Raw genomic sequence first — 21486 nt, 5'->3', positions numbered from 1 at the left:
TTTGCTCCCAGGCCAAAAAGCAGCTTGGGGTTTTTTTGGCTACCAGGAGCTGGGACCCTCAAAAGCCCACGGGAGCCCTACAGAGCTCAGATCCCAGACGGATCTGCTCCGCGGGGCTGGAAGCCGCCGTCCCAGCCGAGGTTTCACAACCACCCCACGCCCTCGCTCCGGGCCCCGTTCCCAGCTTCGCTGGCGCTCAGACGCACCCGCGTGCCTCAGTTTCCCACCCTGTATCTGTCTCATCTGGGCAGACTATGAGTTTTCAAGGCAAGATCCGTCCCCTCCTGATGTGCAGAGGCAGGAGCTGGCACAAACAGGGCTGTGATCAGAATTACAGCCCCAAGGTGCAACCTTGAAACTTTTTATTGTAGATCACAATAAAAAAAAACAAACCCAACCATTTTATGCGTACCAGTGGTCTGTTTGAACAGGATTATTTTTTAACTCCACGTTAAACAAAATTTCAAAGGAGGGGAGCTACATTTGGGCTTAATTTGAACCCTTTCTTCCCTTTCTTGCAAGGGAATTGTTCCCTGTTTATCTCAGAAAACACCCTCCATTTTGAAATGCTCACTCTTCTCTAAATAAAAACTCAGGTTGTTTCCCTGACTTTGCTTTGGCTAAGCAAAACGTTGTCAGAAAAGGCAAGTTCTCCCAGCCAGTTTCCATCTCAACAATAGAGCATTTTCCCAGGCTAAATTGCTTCTGTCTGAAAATCTTCTAGCAGTTTGAGCTGGCTGGCATGTGTGGGGATCCTTCTGTAGGGTTTTTTAAATCCTTATTTGCAATATTATTTCGTCTGCTTTGCGCTGCCTTGATGTTCGAGCAGCCTTTGGAGAGACACAACCACTCCTCCCTCCTCCTCTGTCCTCCCTCCAGGCACACGCTTTCCTTTGAGGAAGAGGAGAGGGGAGAAATAAAATAAAAGACAAGCAAAGAGGAAAATGTCAGAAAGCTGCTTTGTGTGTGTGTGTCAAACGTTCAAAGTTATCCCAGAGTCTAGTCTTTAAATGTAATAAAATACAGCAACTCCTGACAAAATCAATTAAAATAAAACCACCCAGGCTGCCTCCCCTATTGCTTTGTAGCTATACTGACTTTGAGAGCCCACCTGGGCCTTTTAGGAAGCAATTATGGAACTGCTGGGTTGGATCCTGCACCAGCAGCGTGCTCGCTCTGCCCAGCATCCCTTCACACCGCCGGCAGCAGGGAGGAGAGACCCAGTTCCTTCCTCCGCGAAGGGAGGTGATGATGGGGAGACGCGCCGAGGATCGGAGCCAGAGAACAGGATTAATTAGAGCCCAATTAGGTTACCAAGCTCCCAGGGAAGGTCCCTGCAATACTCAGCAATTGGCTGGCAGTGATTTGAGGTGTCCCCAGCTTCGGTTATCACCGGCAGCCCAGCTCGGCTGGGGTACAGGGACCCCCTCGCCATCCCCGCTCCATCACCACCACCCTCGGTTAAGCCCCTTTCCAAGGGCCGCGGCCTCTTGCTGTCTCACCGCCTCCCGCAGCGAGGTCGTGGGATATTTATAGCAAGAATGATTCGGTGATTTCAGGCAGCCGAGAGCCTCAGGGGAATACCCTGCTCACACATGGTGTCCCCCCCCGAAAGGCGCCGGGATGCTCGTAGGAACGTGCGCCCTGTGCAAGAGGCAGGACCAAAGAACATCCCAAAGCCCAAGCCCCCGCCCCACGGCGCCCACAGCTCCGCTGGTGTTTGCTTTCTTAACTGTCCTGCAAAATAATACAAAAAAATAATAATAATTCAGCCGGGTGGCAGAGCTGTGGCATATGGGAATCCACCCCTGCTCCCAAAAAACAATACTTCAACAAAAAGGTTTTTAACCCGTTTCTTAATAAATATTTATTTTCGCTTTCAAGATGTGGGTGGGACGAAGCCAGGGTGTATTTTCCAGTGAAATGTTTTGATTCCCCCCTTGATTTTTTTTCAACAGGAGCAAAATGCCAATAATAATATTTGCAATGAATAACTAAAATTCTGTGGCTTTCTCCCCCGCTCTCTTTTAAATAAATAAAATGCCCTAAATATGAGAAACACAAACGCTCTCTCCAACACAGCAGGACAATGTGGAGTAAACTCAGGGACCCTCAGAGGATTTATTTAACTGTCACAGCCCAGATTCTGAAAAAGGCAAAAATTCCTTCCCAGCTTGTTTTGCATATGTCAATTGGGAGAGGTCGAGCCCTAAACTACGCTTAGCAAGAGAGACCAGGACATGACTATACTTTCTCTCTTGCTCCTACGAGGCTTCTCTCTGGTGCAGCACCAGCAGCCCCATGGAGCCGGCCAGCATTCTCCAGATGTGGGGCAGAGGATTCTCCTTCCTCACAGGGATGCTTGGACAAGCCGTGACACTTTCTGCATCTGTCAGAGTTTTTCCTCCCTATGGATTTTCCTCTCTGCTGTAAATTTCTGAAGGTAAAAGAAGCCAAACTGAGGATCACACTGAGGTCTCAACCCAGATGCAGGCTCCCACCAATCTGCCTCGGGTTCTGCGCAGCATCCAGGCTCATCCCCGCCACGTGCCCGATGGCAAGGCCAGGGGCTGTGGGATGAAGATGTCTCATGGACGCTCACACTCCCTCTTCCACCCAAACCAGCCCCCACGCTCCAGGTTGTTCCCCACCAGGCCGGACACTGGGGGTTGTTTTGCTGTTTTCCTCGGAGGTGTTCCTGCTCCAGCCTCGGCAGGGCTGTGCACGGCCAGTTCTCACCCCACATCCTGAGCAGCTGCAGCGTCCCTGGCACGGCTGTGCGACTCGCAGAGGTTACAACCCGGTGAACTGACCTCCGGGAGGGAAGCACCAGCCTCGGACACCCATTAACTGTTTCTTCCCTCCATGAGACTGAGCCTCGAGGGAGGGCTCCCCAACCTCACCATCCCTCTTTTGCTCCCCAGGAGCTACCACCTTCTTAGGGGAATGGGCAACGAAGAAAACGAAGCAATAAAAGGATTGCAATGGTCGGAGCTTTGGGAGCAAGCAGCAACCCGAAGAACCACGTTCCTTGGTTTGCACATCAGTCCCCAGCCTGGCCCTGTGCAAGCCTGACCTCAGCACATGCACCCCACCAGGCTGGAGACAATCCTCCCCCAGCCTCGCAAGCACTCGTGTGATGGCTTTTTCTTCATTTTCCTCCTCCTGGAGACTCGGCACAGCATATAGGAACAAAAGCAAGACATCCCCAATCATTTAAAAACTAGTAAAGGGAGATCTATAGCCCCAGTCGGCTTCTAAGGCAGCATCCGCTGGACGCCAAGGTGTTTCCAAGCCTCACCAGGGCTGCGGTGGTACCCACGCCACACAGGACAGCTGCAGGCAGGCAGACAGACAGACACGGGGCAGGCGTAGGCAGCCCGGCTGCCCACAGACCCCGCCATCAGGCTGCAGGTTGTCCGGGGAGCGGGACAGCAGACAGAGCTGCAGGGCAAGGGCATCCAGCCCGGGAGATGCCTGGGGACGTGCTGTCCTTGTGGGAAGCCGCTGCCTGGCATCTGCCAGCAGCGCCCGAGACAAGCAGGAAAATGAGATACTACTATTAAAAGTGCCCAGCGCTGGCCACGCTTCCACCCATGACATCAGCGGGGTTATCTGAGTCTAACCACAGGCAGGACTTGGCTAGGAACCTCCACCGGGTTTAGGCCAAACTGAGCTGAGATTCTGATGGGGCCACACAGTAATAGAACCTGATTTTGGCCCCCAGTTGCTCCAGTTCTCCAGCTCAGGCCCATACTGGTGTGTGCAGGGAAACAAACTCCACCAGCTTGGCTACTTCCCCCCAGCGCCAGCTTGCAAACAGCAGCTCCCGACCGTGCTAGGGGACGGGGCTGGCAAACACCCTAGTGCTCTGCAAAGCCAGGACCCAGCGTATTTTGGATGAGCCCACCTTCAAAACGCCCCACAGCCCCACCAGTTCTGCTCTGGTTTCACTGGTAAGGTCTCTGCTCGCACTCCTCGAGGCTCCTACAAAGTGCTCGCACGCTTTCAGGCTCTACCTGCCTCCCATCCTCAGAGCAGGACCAAGATCTCCCCCTCCCAAACCTGCAGAACCCACCGCCCTTTTTTCTGATTTTTCCAGTGATGGGTGGCCAAAGGCCAGTGGATAAAGTTTAGGAGTCGCTTCTGCAGCAGCACAACACGCAGCAGACACAAACCCAGACCACACACCCTAAACAGCTCCCGCAGGCAGCTGAATTCTCTCCTAAGCCAGCGATGCGAAGTTATAACCCCCACCCAGCACCGCTGGCCTGGGCTGGCCGCCTTGTTTTTCCTCTGGATGCTCCCGGTGTGCTGCACCGCACAGTGCAAAGACCCACCCTCACCCACCATACGCACACATACATTTATAAATGAGAAGGTAAATCAGTTGTTTTTGATTTGCACCAGGGTGAAAATCCTTACCCAAGCCAGCAGCAAGGTGACGCGCGCCCCCCCCCCCCCCCCATCCCTGTCAAAGTCAACATGACTAATAACACAACATATTATTTAGCATTTGCAGAGTATCAGGAGAGCTCAGGTCAGAAAGAAAATTCAAGTATATCTGTAGGGGCCTGATCCTGCCCGTATCAGCGGAGGTTTGGACTGTCTTCCACGCGAGCATCAAGGGAAATGTAAATCTCGCAACAGCCACCCCTAAGACTAAAACCACTTTTGTGCGGCAAGAAATCGGCGCCTTCTGCTTCAATCCCCGACACCTGCGTTTGACCCACCCAAAAGGAGTCAGTTTGACTCGGAAAGCAGGACCCGCTCCCGGGGGACACTACAGGTGAGATGCTTTTAGCCCAAGCAGCAACTCTGGGTAAGTCAACCCAGCAGCGCTTCCCACCTCACAGCTGAATCAACGAGGGGCACTGTAAAACCATGATTTGGGGGGAAAGTAGATGCCAGCTGAAGACCTGCCAGCCCATGGGGCCAGGCTCTCCCTGCCAAAGTCCCCAGACCACAGCAGTCCTGGAAACCCTCCCGGGAGGCAGGGCTAGCTGGGGACCTTGTGATGGTGTTTATATTTATTCCGCTCTTCGAAAGGAACAACTAAAATCGCAATTCTTAAACAAAACAAAAAAAAACCCCAACATAAGAAAAAGAAACAAACAAACAAAACACACCACCACAGGCCAGCAGAGGTTAAGCACAGATTTAAAGCCCAGGGAAGCTGGAGTGGATGTTCCCACTGGCCGTGGGCTTGCTCGGCCAGAGGCTGGGAGCCCACGCGCTGCCACGCTGAACGGCGACAGAGATGGCAGGATTGGTCCCTCTCCCCCCTCGCCTAGACTTGGCGCCTGGCTACTTCGCTAAAACTTTTCTTCCCCCCACCCTGAACACTGAGCTCTGCAATATCACTTCTCCTGAAACCGAGACGCAAGGAGGCATTCGCCCTTACAAGCCAGGACTTGACTCAGTCACCGAAAGGATGGCAAACTCCAGCTGGAAATAGGTTTTAAAATATAACTAAAAGAAGAGAGGCAGGGAAAAAAAAAAAAAAAAGGCAGGAGGGTCCCCAAGCTTCTGGGAGCTGCCAGTGAGGGATGATGCGAGCAGCGGGTGCAGCATCTGGGGGTCCAGATGCTGGCGGGGAGAGGTGGAGAGGGAGAAAAGGCAGGAAAGAAAATTAAAAAAAAAAAGAGAAACTGAGAAAGAAAAGCAAGAGGGGGAACTGCGAGCTGCCAAGCCCTCCTGCAGAAGTGGCCCCGGGCAGGGAGGGGGTTCTCCCGGCCGGGCCCGGGTGCCCGCTGCCCCGTTTGAAAATACCGCTTGCGCCGCCGGCGGCCGCTCGCCCGGCCCGGCCCGGCTGGGCTCGGCTCAGCTGGGCTCCGCTCCCCGCCCGGGGCCCGCCGTCCCCCAGGCTGCGCCTCGGGAAGACAAAAAAAAAAAAACCAACCAAAAAAAACACAAACCAAAAAAACCCAACAAAAACCACCACAACAAAAACAACACAAAAACAACCAAAAAAACAACCCCAAAATAATAACTAAAATAAGACGGCCGGAGCGGGGCCACGGGCAGGCCCGCCCGGCACTTTCCCCGGCGCTGACACCAACTCTCCCCGCGGGGCTGCCGCGCATCCCCCGCCCGCCGCCTCCCCGGTGCGGGCTGCCGGAGGGGGAAGCGGAGGAGGGGGCAGGTCAGGAGCTTTTTTTTTTTTTTCCCCTTTTTTTTTTAACCTCCCCACCCGCAGGAATGGAGAATCTTTTTCGGAACAAAACTCACCCAGTGGCAGGAAGTGTTTGGTGTCCATAGCTGGTGCTTAACTCATGCCAAGGGGCTTGGTGAAGATCGGCGGCGAAAAACACACACACAGGGCGCGCAGAGGGGAGGAGAGCGAAATCAAAGCGAAAGGGGGAGAGGGAGGGGGGAAGGGAAAAAAAAAAAAAGAAAAAAAAGCCCAAGGGGCGGAGGAGGAGGAGGAGGAGGCGGCTGCAGCCCCGCACCGGCGGCCCCGCGCAGCGCCGGGAGCGCAGACGAGGCCGCGGAGTTGTTGCAAAACTCCCAACAATGTAACTCCGCCGCTCGGCTCCGCCGGGCGCGCTCGGCTCCGCGCCGGGGCCCGCGCAGGGGGGAGCGAGCGCCGCGACCGCCCCGCCGCGCCGCGCCCGCCCCGCCGCCGCGCAGCGCCGCCCCGCGCCCGGCCCCGCCGCGAGTAACAACCGCCATTTATTTATTTATTTTTTTTAAAGTGATGGGGAAATGGGAAAAAGAAAAAAAAAAATAAAAATTAAGAAATTGAAAACATTTTTTTAAAAAAATTAAAAGATAAAAATAAAAAATGAAAAATAAAATAAAAATAAATAAAAATTAAAAATAAGAAAATGAAAATAAATAAAAATTTGAAAATAAATAAAAAATTGAAAATAAAAAAATATAAAAATTAAAAGATTTAAAAATTAAAATATTTTAAAAAGAAGAGAGTGCAGAGCCCTGCGGTGGCAGCCTCTGGGGGGGAAGAGTGAGGTGGGGGGTGGCTCTTGGAGAGATGCTGCACAACCTCAGCCAGTGAGACCCCCAGCCCCTGAGCGTGTTGCACAGCAGCCGATGTTCCAAACACGATTTACTTCATTTCCCATAAATGAGGCACGACAAATAACTCTCTGTGCATATGCAGCTCTCCTGCAAACTCTCACCTCCCCGGCACTGCGGGTACCACCCCGCCAGCACCGCTGGCTGCTCCCCCCCTCCCCAGCAGCAGCAGAGGCCCTGGCCCCCACGCTCCCTGGCATGCCTCCAGGTTTAATAAATGATACTCAGCCCTGTAAGAATGTGTATTAGTGACTTGATGGACCAAAGCGACTCCGCTATGCATGAAGCATATTAAACATCATATCGACCCTCGCTCTTGATGGCCGTAACACACATAACAAACAGGCTCGGCCCACGGCTGCAGCTGCTCACCCACGGTGGGGAGCAACACGGTCACGCAGGAAGCCTGGAATGACACCAGGGGCAACGGCTGGGGCGTTGTGCTGACACAGGTAACCCCCAGCGCAGAGCCCAGGTGGGGGGAAATCGGGGTACCCATCGCCATCCCGGTTTGCAACACACACACACACGGGGCAGAAGTTGCCGCAGCACACGGGTGCGCTGCTGCCGCCAACCATTGTCTCTCTGTGTGTTGTGAGCACTTCCGAGCCTCTTATCTGCCATGATTTACTCTTTAATTGGCAAAGCGTCCCGTGCCATAAATATTAGCAATCCAGCACCTCCTCCTATAAAAATGAAGCCTCTTATCTCTCATTGCCATATCCCTGTCTATCACCTGCGTGCACTTACCGGTCTATCTCATACCTGTCACTGTGATGTCTGAAGCCACACAGGAGAGGCCCTGAAAAGGCCCAAATCCTTGATTTTTCTTACAGCTCTTGCCTGCTCTTCTGTGCGCATCTGCCAGGGGATAGTCCCTGCCTTTCCTTCTGGGCAGACCCACACATGGGCGATGAGATGAGGGGTATACAGCTGGGAACCCCACAGAATCGTTCAGGTTGGAAAAGACCCTTGGGATGATCGAGTCCAACCATCAGCCCTACTCTACGAAGTTCTCCCCTACAGGACATCCCCCAACATCTCATCCAAACAACCCTTAAACACATCCAGGGATGGGGACTCCACCACCTCCCTGGGAATCCTGGTGCTGACCAGCTCAGGACAGCAGGAGTTCATTGGCTTTAATTATAACGAGAAGAAAAACACCAAGAGGTCCCATTTTGTGCCAGGCAGGCGGCTGCAAACTCACACGGAGCTGCAGAAGTTAAAACAAAATAAAACCTCTTGGATCCTTTTTATCCTCTGCTCCTGTAATTTCAGCATGTCCAAACAGATTTTGGTGTGTGTTTATAACTGGTAACTTCATTTGCTCCCGGGCTGGGACCTTAAATGCCAAGTTTCATCTCCAAGTCAGTTTTTATGGCTGAGTTACATTAACTCCTGGGAGAAAAGGGAAAGAAGGAAATACATAAGGATAGAAAAGAAGGTTGGGGGTTGTTAGAAAAAGCAGGTCCAAAGCCTCCAAGAGCAGGTCGACGGGGCAGAAACCATAGACCTCATGGATACCTGCATACAAACCCCGACAGCAACAAGGCAGAAACCAGTGTCCCGATACACAAACTAAAGCTCATGGTTGTGTCTGATAAGGGAAAACACATCTGGGGCGATGCTGCTCTGTGCCTCGCCGGGGCAGATCCAGGCTCTCGCCCGCCCGTACCACACAAATGCTGTTTGAGTCATCGGTGCCGTAACAGCCCAAGATGAGCGTGGGCCTTTATAGCTTTGAGCATGTCCGTGGTGATCCGACAGCCTGCCAGCCGGTGTAAAGGGCTTACCCCACCACCGAGCACAGCCGGGGCCTGGCCCCAAACCTCCGCGTCCCAAAGCACGCTTAGGTTGATGGCTGCAGCAGATATCGGGGTTATAAGACCCCAGGCTGAAAATCCACCTTTGTAGACTCGAACACATGAAATTACCATAACTAGGACATTTCACGCTCCTCTCCCATCAAGCTGTTTAGAGCAAATTAAATTTCTCCCTAACCAGCCTGTAACAGTTCGTGTTAGATGTGGATCTAAATGTTAATTGCAGTGACAATAACAGGTCTGATCCTGCAGTCCTTATTTGGGTAAAACCTCCCACAGAAGCCAAAGGAATTTTGCCCCAGAGAAGACAGCTGGATGCAGTCCCACATTTCCAGCCTCTTGAAGATGCCAGAAGGTAGCAAGGAGATCTCGGTGATGTTACAAACCTTCTCTTTCCCTTTCCCCCCCTCTAACTCACCTCCCCTCAGTTCTTTAGTGCACTATTAATTTAATAAGCTCTACCAGGCTGCCTAATGCTGCGCTCAACTTCAGCTTTGCACTTCCTAGCTAAGGACTTAAATCATCATGGGGGGTGATGGGGGGGATGTTAAGATAATTTTTGCAGGTCATTGGCTTGTACATCTGCTTGATGCAGGGATGCTTGAAGGTCCTACACTGTCTGGGAGAGCTGTCTCGTGAAACTGAGAAGCTCTTGCTCTCTCTGCCCTTGGGTAATGCACACACCCTTTAGCCTGGGATCCCAAGGAAGGCAGCTTTATGTCACAGAATAATTTGGGGTCCACCTGTCCTCATCTGAGCAGCTTCCAGTCCTGTCGCTCAATTCTAGCTGAATTTAACAGAGACTCTGTTCATTCGCATGTAAGAGTCAGGCAAAGGCTTCCCCCTCCATCCCCGCACTCCCACTCTGCTGCGGCCACGTGTGCTCAAGACATTTGGGGCAAAGGGATCGAGGTGGGGGTGGGCATCAGCAGGAGGTAAGCACAGAGTTGCTTTGGGGGGGCTGAGACCTGAGACTGCATTCAGACCTGGACACTTGGGCCCAGTAAGGGGATTTAGAAATCACAGCTTTTATTACTTTTTCTAAGCGATTCCATCTTATCTATACCCAGAATTATCTGATGGGACAAAAGCAAAACCTGCCGTGCCTCCCCTTCTGTTTCATGCCCTCCTGTACAGTTCAAAAAAAACCCCCTATTTCCCTCCCTGGCTGCATTTTATTACAGATTCAAGAAATAATGAATACAAAGTCTGAGTGAGAAAGAACAAGAGAAGCTCAGGGGCCGTGTCTGGCCTCCATCTCCCCGCACAGCTGCGATGGGTGGCCAGAGCTACCCTGATGTAAGGGCAAGGGTGGTGGCAACCCCTGGGCTTATGGCCACAGAGTCTCTCCCTGAGAAGGAAGTGTGTAACTCCAGTAATGCAGCTGCATATGCGAGCTGAAAACCAAATGCAGCCAAGGAAAGACGCCTTCCACTCATGCACGCTTTGTGGGACTTTCCCAGGCTCATCCTCAACTCCAAAGTCATGGCAGGTTCCAGGACTTTGAATTCTTTGGATGCCGTAGGACCAGGATCTGTATTACCCGTCCCTCCCCAGGAGACTTACAGGCTGCTAAAACGTCCGTGCACGGTGGAACTTTCTGCCTGGGGTATCTGGACTACAGCCTTCAGGACAGGACCTACCTCTTGTTCTCAGGGACAAGAGGAGCTCAGATGTTGCTTTTCTTTGCAGTTTCAGCCAGGTCCCCTTGCAGCTAACAGACATGGAAGGATCTGGGGGAACGGGTCAGAGGCCATGGCGTGACACAGGAGTGTGACAGGGGAGGTAGTCCCCGAGCATGTGCCCCGTTAGCAGACTTTTGCCGGGATGTCAGCACCTGTCAGACACTTGAGGAGCATCCTCACGAACCCAAACAGCCACAGGGGGTGGGTCCCCACTGCTCAGGGAGGCATTACACAGGCAAACCAGCAAAAACGCCAAAGGACAAGACATTTCTCCCAGTGCCAGAGATTCGAATTGCTTTGTTTTTTTCCCAGCAGCATTTAACAGGCTGATGATGTTTGTTTATGAAGTGAAATGCACATGATTTATTTGATCTGCTGGAGCGCCGCATTCCCACGCCAAGGACAGGCAGAGACACTGCATTCTCCCCTCTTTTGGAGGCTGCTCAAGATAAAATAACATATTGCACAGTCAGAAGCACCATGCCGCACTTTCAGCTGCCTCAGAACTGGGCATTAAATGCTTATTAAAGACCTCCTAACTTCCAAGCCATAAAGTTGCATTTGTTCTTGTCTGTCTCCACATACGGAGCAAGTCTTAATAAAGTGTTCAAGCAGTTAAAACAGGTTTGGGGAAGAGGTCCCAGGGCACCTGGGCTCCTGTCTGGATCTAGCTTGAATAATCCTAGGGGAGGTTTCTTCCTCTCCTGTGCTTTCCTGGTGGATTGGGTTTAACATGTCTCACCTGGCTTGTAGGGACAGTGGTTAATTAACTGCTTTGCAAAAAGACTCTGTAAAGGGAAAGTCTAGTCCTGCCTTTTATAACACCTGGAGATCTCTTTATTTCATCTCATCAGCCAGACCAGGGCTCGACTGCCAAGGAAGCCAGCAAAGAAAGCATTAAGGGATAGATAGAAGATGAAATGCGGTGGTATGAACTATGAGATTTACAGCTCGGAAAGCACATGGAGCATCACCCGTGCAGCGAGTGGGACCCGAGCCAAATCCTCACCTGAGGTGAGCCAGCAGCACACTGACCAAGCTCATCCTACACTGCTGTAAGGGGACCGTGCCTCAACTGCTGATCAGAGATCAGCTGCTGGCAGAGAAGCCACCTGATTTACGCCAGGGCTTGAGGATGTGGCCCAGTCACTTGGAGCCTTCCCTGCTAGCCTTCTCCTAGTCCCTGCATACAAAACACTTTGCAAATGAAGTGTGAAGATAATACGCTTTATCATGGGCATTTATTACTGATGATTGTTGTATAAATCTCCCTCCATTCACATACATATACATAAGGTGTATATAAATATGCAGTATCCGGCAGTACCCAGAGCCTTTTTGACGATGTCAATGTAGCCCCCATAAAGATAGTGGGAAATGATTCATAATATTTATATGACAGACATGATATGAACTGTAATAGCCTGTTGGGATCGAGAATATCCATAGGTCTCTGTCAGCCGCAAATGTGATTTAAATATTATATATGTGGCAACTGTAGCATTAGTAATATGATAGCTGTTATTGATAGTGGTCATAAAATGCAGTAGTTTTGCACTGAAGAATGTGAAAAATAATCTAGTGGTTTTCCTAATGGTCTTCCCAGCAATGCACTGAAAGGAAGCATACTTTCAATGCCTCCTTTTTTCAATGCCTCCTCCTCTCCTCCCCCCACCCCAAATTACCATCGAGTTCTATCGGGTTACTGCCAGGGCCATATTTTACTCTGCTGATGTCAGGTTGTGGCATCTCCTCCTCCTGGGTCTGTCTGGGAGGCTGGGGAGGGCGAGGGGTCTCTGTAGAGCCCCAGGTCTGTCAGCGAGGCTGCTTGGAGGTTGCATGTGCTGGAAGGGTTGTGCTGTCGGTGCTTTCTCTGACTGTACAGAGCAGGAGGGCAAGGAGCAGCAGGAGAGGGGCTCAAAGGAGAAGCTGGTGCCACACTGGGTGTGAAGGGGAGATGTTTATCCAGCAGGCCGGGCAAGAATGGGCTCTCCTCTGCAATGGCAAAGGGTTCTCAGCAGGCATAAATCAGCACAGCCCTATAAAAATAATACAGCTAAACTGATTTATGCTCACTAGACTTCCCAAATGGGGCTCTGGCACCCAGAAGTGGGAGTTGGGGCACCTGAATCATCCTCCCTCCACTGGCCTTCAGTGCCCAAAGCCTGCCCCAGCCAAGGATCTGCAGGAGGACTGCAGCAGGAGATAAATGCATCTTTGACCCTCCATGTGCACCAGCAAGAGCCTACCTGGGCTAAAGCAGAAAAAAAGCTGGGAGACTTGTGGGTGACACCACCGACACCGAGTTATTTGCTCTTTGACCATCACACACCTCCACAAAAGACTGGTGGCTTTGCACTGCAGCAAAAGGCTCCTCAGAGCACAGCACAGAGGTTGGCAAGAGCTGAGGGACCTCTGGCCACAAAACCAGACCCACATCCAAGCGAAGACAACATCCTTCCATCACTACCAGAGAAGCAAAGGTGCCCTTCCCTCCTGGCTGCCAGCCTGCCTTCATCTCTCCTGCCTCTGTCCCAACTTTTTTCCAAGAGCAAATGAGAAGGGAAAAACACTCCAATCCATGATCAATCAGTGGCTGCCACAATCATTAATCACAACAGTCCCTGGTTTTCCTCCATTACCAGAACTAAAGGATGAGACTTGCCTGGGTGGAGAGCCGAGCTCAGTAGGACCCCTTGGATGGGGCAGTCCTGGTCTTACCCAGCAGGGTCTGGAGGGGGGTTCAGGAGCACAGATCACCCCCAGCACTGCTGCCTGGTGTCAATCCAGCATCACCAGCCTGCAGTCAGGGGAGCTGCTTTTAACAGCAGCCGTCTAATGTCTAATAGGGATCAGGTGTTGCATAAAGAGCTCAGGACTTATCTCCTGATGCTGTGCCTGCTTGTGTCAAGGGGAGAGGAGCAGCCTCAGAGGCAGGTATCAAGATGCTAGTTACATCCTTCCACATCACAGAGAATAAATCAAGGAAATGATATCTGCTCCAAACAAACCAGACCGCAGGGCAAAGCATTGATCAGCTCCCTCGTGTGTAGCCTTAAAAAATAAATTAATTAGAGTTATGTTAGTGGATCTTTGCAGAGGAACGCACTTGTGCTCTCATCTCTGGCTGTGATAAGGGCCCTCCTTGCTCTGCACGCTAACGAGGGGGAAAGGCCATGCTGCAGGCTGCCCTGTCACACCGCTGCCTTCACGGGATTTCATCCCCCAGGATTGTATTTTAAGATTTTAAAGCATACAGCATGCACACATTTCAATTTAAGCCAAAGTACCAGACTTGGTGGACAGAACTGGGCCCAAAGAAGAGAGAAGCAGTTTGTGCACAACTGGGTGAAATAAACTGGAGCAAGGAGGGGGTGCAGACTGATTTTCCCAAAAAAAGTAGAGGGGAATGGGGGCTGAAACTCGTCCTCTCCATCAACACCAGAGCCACGTGTCCTGGCCTCCCCTCCTGGCTGATCTCCTCCCATGCACTTGTATCTTTGACAATACAGTACATTTTATAAAAGAAAGCAGACGTATATTTGAAAATAAGGGTCAAGGTACAACTTAATGACAGTTTTCTACATCATTTGCATTGCAAGGGACCTGATCTTCCTCACTCCGTAGTGAGCCAGGCGTTGCTCCAGGGAAAACCATGGGCCTATTTCTGCTGTCGTTTACACGAACATAAATCAGGAATTTACTCAGTTGAAATAAGTGGAACTGCACCAGTGTAAAACCAGTGTGAGATCAGAGTTACAGTGCTATAAAAGCAGTGTGAGATTAGAATCAGCCTCAGTATATTACAGAGATGGTTTGAGGAAAGCCTAGGGAAATTAGTAATATTGAAATTGGAAAAAAAAGGAAAAAAAATAGCATGTGATTTCCTGATGATTTGGAAAATCAAATCCTCAAGGCCAGCACTCATATTCCTTCCTCCCACTGAGATGCCTGTACTGGTGAGCACTTCTGCCAGAACGGCCTTTCTCTATTATTTCTCTTCTGGCTGAAGCAGCTGTGAGATGCTCTGTATGAAGATGCCATATAAAAATAAATTGAATCGAATTAGGGAAACAACTAAAGTCATTTCTTCTCTGTCCGCACATTAATCCATTTAAGTTGATTCTTTGGGTGCTCCAAAGGGGATTTGCATTACTATCCTGTCAGCATCCACAGTCCCTTCCTCTCTCCTCAAACGAGCCTCGGCACCTCCTAATTTGATGTCTTTTTATTATTCTCCCCTCTTTGCCTGCCCCTGCATGGAGACTTCAAGGAGATATTTACGGGGCAATTGGCTTCCCTGGCAGGTTGGATTAAGCTGCGATTTGCTCCCAATTGCAACGAGCGACAACGTTTTAATGAGATTTTTTGGGGACGCGAATTCAGGGAAGGGAAAACAAATACCGTCTTGTAAATGAAATAATGATGCGTAAGGCCTGAAATATAATGAGAAGCATATCAGTGGCAATTTGAGTTGTTAATGGAGCCTGTGCATTGATATGTGGTGGCAAGCACGCTCAGAGGCAGTCAAAGCAATTCCAGCGTCATGGACCCGGTGGAGGCTGGGACAACATCCCCATCCAGTGCGGATTTCTACTGCCCTAAAATTACACGTTGTATTTCCAAGAGGATGAATTCCAGAAAGTCCCAGGGCCCGGGCTGTAAGTAGGTCAGGCTAGATGTTCATCGCCACGGTCTCATATGGCCTTGCAGTCTCTGTGCCCTGCGGTGAGGATGCAGAGCAAGCAGTAAACAGCACACAGCTGGGGGACAAAGGCTCCATCCCCCTGCCAGGCTCGGCGGAGGGGACCTGCCACGGAAAGGGCTGCAGAGTCGTGGTGCAGAGACACCCCAAAGCTCCTGTCCTGATACTGATGTACTCCCTGTCCCAGTGAGGGATGTTCTGGGGGCTCTTCTGGTCCATCCCCGCTGAGTCTGTCAAAGTACACTCACGTATTCCCACAAGGAAGCAAGGGAGCTGCCTTTGCAAAACCTTCCCTGCATTATCCCAGGAAAATCACCGTCACTGCCACAAGGCAGAAGTAATTCACCCCTTGATGATGGCGATGAGCCCTGCTCGTCTCAGCTCGGGGACAGCACTGCAGCACCAGCCGCGCTTCACGTCAGCCAAAGGGAGAGTCTGGGGGCACTGCTGATTTTTTTCCTCTTCTGTGTTGGTGAAAAAGCAGAATTTGTCATGAAAAGGTGGGAAAACCCAGAGTCACACTCAAACTGGGATAATTCCTGAGGCAGGAGGTCGCGTCCTGCCTGGCTCAGTGCAAGGGATTGAATCTGGCTCATTCCCACTGCCCCAAGCCCTGACTACTGCACTGTGCAATTCCCCTTCTCCTCCTCCTCCTCCTCCTCCAGAGCCCAGGAGGGTTCCTCTGCTAAAGCTTCAATTTCAGCTGACTGGAATTTCCCTGCAGAAAAGAAAATCCACCAGAAAATTCCCACTTGGCTCTGCTGCACATGCAAAAGGTGCAGACACAGGGGGGTTGTGGTTGCACAGCCCACGCGACGGCCAGGGATGCTGCGAGTGGCTCCAGCAGCACGAGCCCTGCTGCCACAGCTCGGTCTCATCCTGCCTGTACAGCCCGGGTCCTGTAACGCTCCCTGAAGGTGCTGCATTTTGTTTTGAAAGAGCAGTGCCCGGCCCTTCACAGCACTCGTGCCCCCTTCTCTCAGGACTGGGGTTTCCAGGATGCGGCCAGGGTTTCAGATCACCAGCTGCTGACACTGCACGTTTCAGCGAGAGAGACGCATTGCACGGATTTCCAGTGTAAATCGTAAGACAATCCAACATAAACATTTTGAAAGAGATGGCAGAAGGGGGGATGAAGAGAAGCTTGGGGGGGGGGGCAGATCCTCCTGCCATTTACACGATGGGAAATCAGACGTCACTTCCCAGCCAGAAGTGACCTTGGCTGATTCCCCCAGATTTACTCATCTTCTGCAGCAGCGTCCGAGAGCAGGATCCGACCCCTTAGCTCTTGTTTAACGAGCAAGGTTGGAATTTCAAGAGAGCCTTTTCCCAAAATGTCTTGAAATCTCTCCATTTCTTCCCCCAGCCCCCTGTGCTGACCCCAGTTCCCAGGAGACCCCCAGGGATTTGTAACCCCCCTGGCACAGTTCTGCTCCACAAATGCAATAGATCCAAGCTCAGGCTCAAACCGTTTGGCACTGAAATGTCGCAGCCATGGGCTGATGAACCAGACAGGTAACATCTTCCCCTGACTCTTTGGGAACATCTGGTTTTGATGCTGCTTGAAGCAGTTTTCAATCCTGCTGTTGTGCGTGCCACAGAAACACAGCTTCTGGTCCACTGTGCTCTAGGATATATTATCATCCTAAAGAAATTCCAAAAATAAAAACCCAGAGGTAACGCCATGCCTGGAGGGTCCTGCCTGCCTGGCCAAACAGGAGTCCTTTACTTAGATGACCCAAGTTGGCAACCACTGAGGGAGATCTGCTCGAGGCAGGAGTGATTGTCCTGTCCTTGCTTTTCCTGCTAAAGTTGTGCAGTTGTGATAGAGAACACGGTAAGGCAATAACCAGGACAGTTTTATTTCCCTTGACCGCTTTTTCTCAAGGATCAATAGTTCCAGGGGTTTTTGCCAGACGAACCCTGGTTAAGTGTATCTTGGCTTTAAACGGATCACTCAAGGTTGAGGACTGGCTCGTGCTCAGCGTCTCAGCAGGCAATGAATTTGAAGCTGGTTTAGATGTGGTTCTAGGCTTTGTATAGCTCCCAAGTGGTATGATTTAAAAACTTAGTTTTGGCATTCACATATGGGATCATTCCCTAAAGCAGCCTAAATACCTTCACTGCCCGGAAAGCGAGATTCAGCGCGGCACCAGTCCTGGGGGTGCCAGTCCTGGAGTGCCACATGTGCCCCGCTCCGGGCAGGGATCCATCCTCCAACGCTGGAGGACGTGTTGTCTTTGACCAGAGGTAAGCGCTGCTGGCCACATTACGCTCCCAAATAACACCCAGCTCTGCACCTACCGCTCAGTTTTATCCGGCATTTTGTTGGTGTTCAAGTTTCTCCATCACGAGCTTCAGCTTCAGCAGGGAGATGGCAGAAACCATCAAAGCCTGCGGTGAAAAAAAGGGAGAAAGGGTCGGAAAACCCACCCACATGCAGAGCAAGCCCAACGTGGGCAATGGGCTGCCACAGCCCCTGCCCTGCTGCCCGCTCGGCTGCCCACGCAGGCAGCCCTGCCAGACCTCCCACGGGGGCAATCGGCATTGCTCAGTAGCACCTAATTACACCAGCTGGGTACCTGGCCCGTTAACGCCGCAGCTCCACAAAGTGAACGTCTGTTCACTTAAACCTCTCTAGTTTTCAGTCCTGACGAGGCTTTTTAATAACCTGCCGATGAGCGTGCAGCCGGGCGTTTTACGTGGCCAAGCCAGGGTAATCGGAGATGCTGGGTTTGCTGCGGAAGCGAAATGCAAAATAAAACATTATTACAAATAATAATAGTGTTTGTGAGCTGCACTACATAAGAGCTCGGTGTTGGGATTGTTGCTTCTTTACAGAGTGCTCTCCTGCTAAATCTTTTCTGATGTTAAAGCTGGCTCGATAGGGTCCTGATCCCTGGTTGAAACATCAATATTACTAATAAATAGAAATAACAAGTGAGGTAAAGGGCCAGAGCAACATAGCCTGCTTTATGAATTAATGTAGTGAAAACTGGCCATTTTCCTATGGCCTTTATATACTACAGGCCCACATACGAACTTCATACACATTTATTGGACATCGGTGCACTGAAATAAAGCTGGAGCGATGCTGTAACCTAATTACCGACTTGCTTCGGTGTGCCAGGGAAAAAGTAGGGAAGGCCCGTTGCATAGACCCCTGTGGCTTTCAGAAACGCTCGCTATTTCTCTCACCGGGCGGATGAAACCATCTCTTCCAGCCAGGCTTTTTCTCGGCATGGATCCCCTCCCGACCCCAGAGCCAGGAGCGGAGCGAGGTGTTTCTGCGGGAGCCGGAGCTCCATGTTTGCAGGGGTTTTAGCTGGAAGTTTGCAGTCCCCTGCGTGATGGCTGGGATGTGTTTGGTGGGGAGCTGGGGCGTGGTGGGATGACTGTCCGTGGGAGATGGGCAATCTGACCCCTCCTGTCCTGAGCGTGAGCATATTCTCCGTCCATACAAGTGCAAGTGCTCGTGGCTATTTATATCTATGTATCTATATCTATATATACACATACACACATATGTGGAGAGAGAGATGATGTGCGTTTCTCTGTTCATCTGTAACTCTGTCCTGTGATTTTTGCATCCTGGGTGATTATTATCGGGAGGTGTGAAGCAGACGTGACTGTGCTTTGCTATGCGATATGATACTATCGTCACAGTAATGTTATATCCAGGCGCAGGGGGCCGGATCCGGCTCCCAGGAACGTCGACCTGCCAGACTCGCTGCCAGCGATGCCGTGCTGGCTTTACACCGCCGTAACAGCAAGCTGGGTCCGGCCCTTCCTCCCAGACAGAGACACCGCGTTGTGTCCATAATTTATAAGCTATTCAAAATTTATCGCTGAGAACAAACTCTGACTACAGAAGGGTTTTAAATCCTTGTTAAGTATTAAAGTGGAAATAACCGTGCTAACACGGTGCTGGCGGGCGGTGGGGATGGGACAGCATCTTCCCTGCCTGCCCGCTGGCTGAGCCTGCCCCCATGCCCCCCAGCAGCAGATCCAGTAGGGCTCAATTTATTTTTTATCCCCTTTTTTTTTCTTTTTTCCCCCTTTTCCCTTTGTGTTCCCCCTCCTTCGCTGCCGTTTCTCCAGCCCCAGGAGCCCCCAGGTCAGGGGTAGGTCGGGGCTGGCCGTGCCCCCTCCTCACTGCCCCCAGCCCCCTCCTGGGGGGGGACCCTTGGCTTTGCCGTGGGGGGCCCAGCCCACGCCAGTGATGGGCTGACAGAGCCATACAACCACTTGTCACCCCGCCGGTGACGAATCGGCCTCGGCTGACAAGAACGGATGGAGGTGCTTCCCGGGCTGATGTGGGGGGCGAGAGCGGGGCCGGATCGGGCCCCAGGGAGGGGGGATGCAGGAGAGGTGCTGGTGGTGGCACCGGGGAGGAGGGTGAGGTGGGACTCAGGCAGCCTGAGCTGGGGCAGCCCCGTGCCGGGGCCGACATTTGGGGTCTGGGCTGGGGCAAATTTAATAAGTCTTACGGGGGCCTCCTCCCAGAGCTTGGCTTAATGGGATGCCAGAGACGACAGGGTTGCCTCGATCTGCTCATTCCCTGGGCCTGGGGAACCATCCATCTTGCTCTAACCCTATTTTAAAAAAATATAAAAGGAAAGAAAAGGAGGGGGTGGGGGAGAAAGAAAAATGATAAATCTGTTCAGGGCTTTTGTTTGCCTGCGATTCCTGTAAAGGACAAAAAAATGAAATAAAAGCCAGGCCCATTTTTTCCCTGCTTGGTGTTGCCATGGGATAGAAAGCCCCCCGTTCTCAAGAGTGCAGTGCCTTTGGGGAAGGAATAAAAAAACAACCTCTCATTAACGTTATGAGTTGCATCTGTTCCCTGGGTCTGGGTCACTTCCAGCCTGCCAGTTCTCCGTTTGCTGCCTTCCCCACCCCCACACATTCCCATTGCTAATTTATTTGGATATCCATGCCATTAGAAATCAAAGGGGAGATCCGAGCTCCCCTCTCAGGCTCCGAGACAATGACCTCTATGCTGAGAGCATCCCGGCTCGGAGAGCATCCCGGCTCTTGGCTGGGCGCGGGAGGCAGAGGGCAGTGGCCAGAGCAGGGTCTTGGAGTGGGATGCCTGTGCATCCCTCCAGACAACAGAAATAATAATCCCGGGTCGCCGCTGCAAGAGGAAGGAGAGGGAATTCCCGCTTGGACAAGGCCGTGGGCAGGAGGGGTTTGGAGCAACATCGCAGGATATTGATCCTCTGCGCCTTCTTCTGGGACCTCTGACCTGCCAGGCCCAAGCCCTTAAGAAGCCAGATGAAGCAGCATCCCTTTCCTGCTCCTGCTCCCTGGCTCTTTCCGTGCTCAGGGAGTGCATGTGATCAGGCCCCAGTGCTATTTACCACATCGAGGAGGGGGGGGGAGGAGTAAAAAAAGATCTTTGATGTAACACACTGTCATAAAAAAATGTTTGTACAGTAGAGCAGAGGCTCTCCAGGACTTTGCAGAATGAGGGAATTTGCTTGCTATTTCCAATTGCATATGATAAGGAACGTGCATGCAATTGCCCTTATCAGAGCTGCAAGGTAAAATACAGCAGACAGCGCGGGGCTGGGAGCCATAAAGCAAAAAGCTTTACAGTGAGAGACAATACAGCCACAAACCAGTGTGGGGAGAGGAGGATTTTCTTACCCAACCGTGGCTCCTATCTACCCAGCTCTCATTTCCAGGCTATTTATAAATGAAGTGCTGGGCAAAGGCTGGTTGTTGTGTGCATCAAGCCCCCCAGCACGGCGTGCAGGGTTTCCTTCCCACACCGTGATGCTAAAATGCACCCAGTTCTCCAGAGATCCAGCTCTGAGAGCACAGGGGAGCAGCTGCCCCGACCATTCAGGTTCACGTCTGCAGCAGGGATAAGTCCAAAGAGAGTTTTGGTGGGTGCAGGGAGCGAATCAGGGCTGCAGCAAGGGAGGAAGGAGGAAAAATGGTGATTCCAGCTGCCATAAACCAGAGGTTTGGTACCTGCTGTGCTAATGGAGTATGTGAGCCGGGCACTAAAATATGTCCGTCCTGGTGCAGGAGGCTCCAAGCTGAATGGGATGAGCGGCAGGGCTGGGCCATGCTGTGCCAAAACGTGCCATGTAGAGCCGTGCCACGCCATGCCGAGCCATGCCATGCCTTGCCAAGCCGTGCCATTCCTCCCTGGCTGGGGACACGCTCACGAGTCCCGGCCCAGCAGCATCCGCACGGTGCTCATGGCGCTGGTCAA

At 51.7% G+C, this 21486-nt stretch overlaps 1 protein-coding gene across 1 annotated transcript in view; it reads right to left on the bottom strand.

Annotated features, from left to right (window-relative positions):
- Positions 1–7248, bottom strand: part of RXRA (retinoid X receptor alpha) — a 117103-nt gene extending 109855 nt beyond the window's left edge. The window contains exon 1 of the mRNA XM_074891149.1: positions 6232–7248. Within this exon, the coding sequence (XP_074747250.1) occupies positions 6232–6259 (28 nt within the window). The 5' untranslated portion in view covers positions 6260–7248. The remainder of the gene's footprint in view (positions 1–6231) is intronic.
- Between the last annotated feature and the right edge of the window lie 14238 nt (positions 7249–21486).

The sequence above is a fragment of the Strix uralensis genome, chromosome 21 (genome assembly GCF_047716275.1).
Source record: "Strix uralensis isolate ZFMK-TIS-50842 chromosome 21, bStrUra1, whole genome shotgun sequence".
NCBI classification, from domain to species: Eukaryota; Metazoa; Chordata; class Aves; order Strigiformes; family Strigidae; genus Strix; species Strix uralensis.
The sequence above is the reverse complement of the archived record's forward strand: the minus strand, read 5'-3'. Positions and strand labels throughout refer to the sequence as shown.